General features: G+C 34.9%; 1 protein-coding gene across 1 annotated transcript; it reads left to right on the forward strand.

Moving 5' to 3' along the window:
* Window positions 1-1,374: 1,374 nt before the first annotated feature.
* Window positions 1,375-3,926, forward strand: LOC145032809 (uncharacterized). The gene is made up of 6 exons (XM_078981750.1): window positions 1,375-1,484; window positions 1,689-1,847; window positions 1,951-2,439; window positions 2,502-2,633; window positions 2,710-3,179; window positions 3,259-3,926. Exons 2-6 carry the CDS (start codon window positions 1,736-1,738, stop codon window positions 3,886-3,888), a joined length of 1,833 nt encoding a protein of 610 aa, XP_078837876.1. The 5' UTR covers window positions 1,375-1,484; window positions 1,689-1,735; the 3' UTR covers window positions 3,889-3,926.
* Window positions 3,927-4,270: the final 344 nt, after the last annotated feature.

The raw sequence follows: 4,270 nt of genomic DNA on the forward strand, positions 1-4,270 counted from the left end.
AAGGACCATGCACAACTGGATCAAATACTTGCCTAATATAGTTGCAGCCTTAGACACTATTACAACAACTTATACCCTTAAGGTGTGTTTAATGGAAATAAGTTTGTGTACTTAGACCATGTTTAAATTTCACCTTGGTGACGTCGAGAAGTTAGGTGTGTTCGACAAGAAGATTGAAAATGAACTCTAATCAGTTTACTCATGTAATTCGGCCGCACAAAAGAAAATAAATATACAAGAATTTGATTTTGTTGATATTGAGAGCTTCTCACACAAATCAAATGGTTGTATATTTATTTTCTTGTGTGCGACCAAATTATAATAGTAAAGTAATTGGAGTTCATTTTTAATCTTATTTTCAAATACACCTAACTTATCGACATCATCAAGGTGAACTTTTAACATGACCTAAATACACTAAGATATTTCCCTTAAATACACCTTAAGGGTGTTAGTACACTAAGGTATTTCACATAAAACCACAAACTCATTATGCCGTATGCTTACATAGTTAGAACTTAAAAGGTGCACTAGCATACTTTAGACGGTTGATTTATATGCTACTATGTGTTGGCTAGTTGATTGTATTTTCTTACTTGATAGATAGGCCAATAGTAGTTTGAGGTAACGAGAGTGGAGCGAATGTTCCAGACTTCAACTACCGATTTAAATTTCTGAAACAATGATATTAAACGAACAACTTTAACAAGTTGGACGGTCAAATATGAACAAAAAAAAATTATCTACATGTGAACAATACCAATAGTTCATCACCCTCCTGGGTAATTATCTTTGCTACGTTGTATATGTCACGTAAATTGTAACTTGTTATAGTTGGTCATAAGAGTTATATATGAACATTTCCAACAAATTCGTTGCCTACATGTATAAAAAAAAAAATTATAAATGTAAACACTTTAAATAAGTTTATAATTCTAACATGTCAATTTGGATGTTTTTAGTTGTGTTATATATAGTATGTATGAACAAAAGGATTTTGGCCTAGCTGGTGAATTGTTGTCCCTCCCTTTTCAAAGAAAAAAAATATATGTACGAAATTATTTGAAGTTTTAATGTTTGCTCTAAGTTGAACAATTTTGAAAAAGAGGATAAAATATTGGAACAATCAATAAAGTTATAAGTTAAGATTAAAGCGGCTGGCACTAGTTTGGACTCTCGTCACCAAATTAAATCCGTTTCAACATTCATGTTTTTCGTAATCAATAATAGAGGACCTCAACAAGCAATACCATCATTCCCACGTTTTTCATGACTCCTTGCCGGAAGAGTTTAATAATCCCCTGCATCATTTTTATATATTTATATATCTTTCTCTTACCTTCTCAAAACCTCATTTTTTTTATTAGTTGTTATTTTCAAGAGACTAGGCAAGCCACCACTACTGGATTTCAACAAGGTATACTTTGGTGGCAATGCATCTGCCATAAGTTTAATCTATATCTTCTAAATTCAGATCCGATTAGGTATTAATACTAACTCTCCTCATGATCGCAAATTAAAATGACAAAAGTATGTTTAATTTGTACGAATAAACGTTTCACATGCAATCGTGAAGAAAGAAATGATATCTTACTAAAATTATAATAAATTTGCCTTTGAAAAGTTTGATATCATATATGCTACGTATATAAAATACGATTCCAGTGGTTATTGCTATCGATATGTAGTGCAATAGGTACAGTAGGAGAGCAGGCTTAAATCTTAATTAGTTCCAATGGTTGAGCTCAATGCAATAATCCGGCAGAATCCTGCACCACCAACGCCACCACCACCACCACCACCATCACCGTTGCAACAGAATCTTCCTTGTCAAGATTTTCTTGCTGGTAAGTTTTGTATATCATACAATGAATCTTATCATTATAATTGGTGCTCAACCTTAATTTACAGAATAGGTTTTGTCATTAACTTGATATTGGTAATACTTAGATGACAGAAGAGGAGAATTCAATGACATTTGTGTTCGTCTATGCAAAGCATCAATCAAAGGAGATTGGAAAACTGCAAAAGCCATTCTTCAAAAGAACAAAGAACTCATCCGTTGTAGCATCACCGAAAAACATGAAACAGCACTTCATGTTGCAGCATTAGCCGAAAGCACCAGTTTCGTGAATAATCTTGTGGAAATCATGGAACCCAAGGACTTGCTACTTCAAACGAAAACTGGCGACACTGCCCTCTGTTTAGCAGCTGCAGCTGGAAATGTCAGGATGGCAAAGATCATGGTGGCTAAGAACGACAGCCTACTGAACATCCGTGGTAGTGAAGGATTAGAACCACTCTGTGTTGCTGCATTTTATGGAAACCGTGATATGGTGGATTATCTTTATGAAAAGTCTAACAAAATGACAGGGCTTGATTGGAAAGCTTCAACTAAGCAATGGCTTTTGTTAAAATGCATTGAGTTTGACCTCTTTGGTAAGATTTGTCATGTGCTTGGATTTTTGGTGATTGGTAAGTGATTTTGAAATTATTCGCAGATGCTGCACTAAATATACTCGAAGACCACCCAGACCTCGCTCAAAGTGGGACTATACTCGGAGTTTTGGCTCAAAAGCCTTATGCATTTAACGAACCACAACCACATATCATTTGGAGAATCATCAAGTCAAGTAAGTAGCTATTATCCATATTTTTTCATAAATTAATGATCTTCAAGTGTAAGTATTGTTGATCTGTTTTTTGCAGCCATTTGTTTGAAGGTAGGACCTGATGCAAGGGAAAGCCAGGCCATGCAAGTTCTAAGAAAAGTTTGGACAAGAATTGTTCAAAGGCCAAAGGCTGAAGTAGATAATATACTCAGAGGTCCAGGGACTGTGATTAATGGAAGGGTAATATACTCCTGTCATATACTGTTTGTTGCAGCCGAAATGGGGAACACAGAGTTTGTACTTGAGCTTATTAGTAAATATCCTGATCTTATATGGAAGAACAATGAAAATAAACAAAGTATATTTCACATTGCTGTGTCTCATCGTAATGAGGGTATCTATAAACTATTATATGAGATAGGATCAATGAAGGATATGATAACTCGTCTCACAGACACAGATCGCAATAATATGTTGCATTTAGTTGGTAAGAATGCAGTGAAAAACCGACTTGAGGATGTCTCGGGAGTAGCTTTTCAAATGCAGCGTGAATTAATATGGTTCAAGGTACATCGTCGATCATTCTCTTCAAGCTACGTGATTTGTGACAAAATATGGATATATAATAACTTACATTGTGGTGCAGGAGGTAGAATCTATGATTCCTCCTTTTTATAGAAAAGAGAAGAACAATGATGGGTTAACACCACTTGAATTATTCACCGAAAGCCATAAAGATTTAGTGTCGAAAGGTGAGGAATGGATGAAAGGAACAGCTAGTCAATGCATGGTGGTTGCTGCACTTATAGCCACCATCGTGTTTGCAGTTGCTTTTACAATTCCAGGTGGTTACAACCAAAATGGACTTCCTGTGTTCCTCCCAAAAGGACTCTTCATAGCATTTGTCATAGTGGATGCAATTTCTTTAGTTTTATCCTCGACTTCAATCCTTGTGTTCTTATCCATCCTTACATCTCGTTATGCTCAACAGGATTTCTTAAAAGCATTACCCAAAAAGTTATTGATAGGTCTAGGAACACTTTTCCTCTCAATAATGACTATGATGATTGCTTTCAGCATCAGCTTCTTCTTGCTATATGAAGAAAAGTTAATCACGGTAGCAATTCCAATTAGCATATTTGCTGTTATACCTATCATTTCATATGCTAAACTTCATTATCCTCTTCTGATGGATTCGTTTCACTCGACGCGTAGTTCAAGATATCTCTTTAAACCGCGGAGACGACTGTTTTTCTATGAAAATCCCAGATTGTAATTATTACGATTGTTTGAATTTGAGCTTCCATTTACTAACTTTGATTATGTGTATTGGAAAGATGCATTTAATGTGTAGTTTAAAACTATTTAGTAGTACGAAAAAAGAACTTAGTAATGCTAGATATTTGTAACATCCAAAATTTTTCAACCAATTTAAACTTTTCAACAACAACCCCTATTTATTAATTCATTACAAAAAGGTTCTCAATTCATTTATTATCAGAGTATTTCTCAAAACCACAACATAAGTACATAAAACATGAGGAGCGGTATGATCACGCTATCGCCTTGCCACGATCTCCTGAAGTACCTGAAATAATACACTGAAAACTGTAAGCCTGAAAGCTTAGTGAGTTACCCCCAAAATACCAACCACATAT

Source organism: Lactuca saligna, chromosome 1 (genome assembly GCF_052625555.1).
Source record: "Lactuca saligna cultivar CGN05327 chromosome 1, ASM5262555v1, whole genome shotgun sequence".
Taxonomy (NCBI): Eukaryota; Viridiplantae; Streptophyta; class Magnoliopsida; order Asterales; family Asteraceae; genus Lactuca; species Lactuca saligna.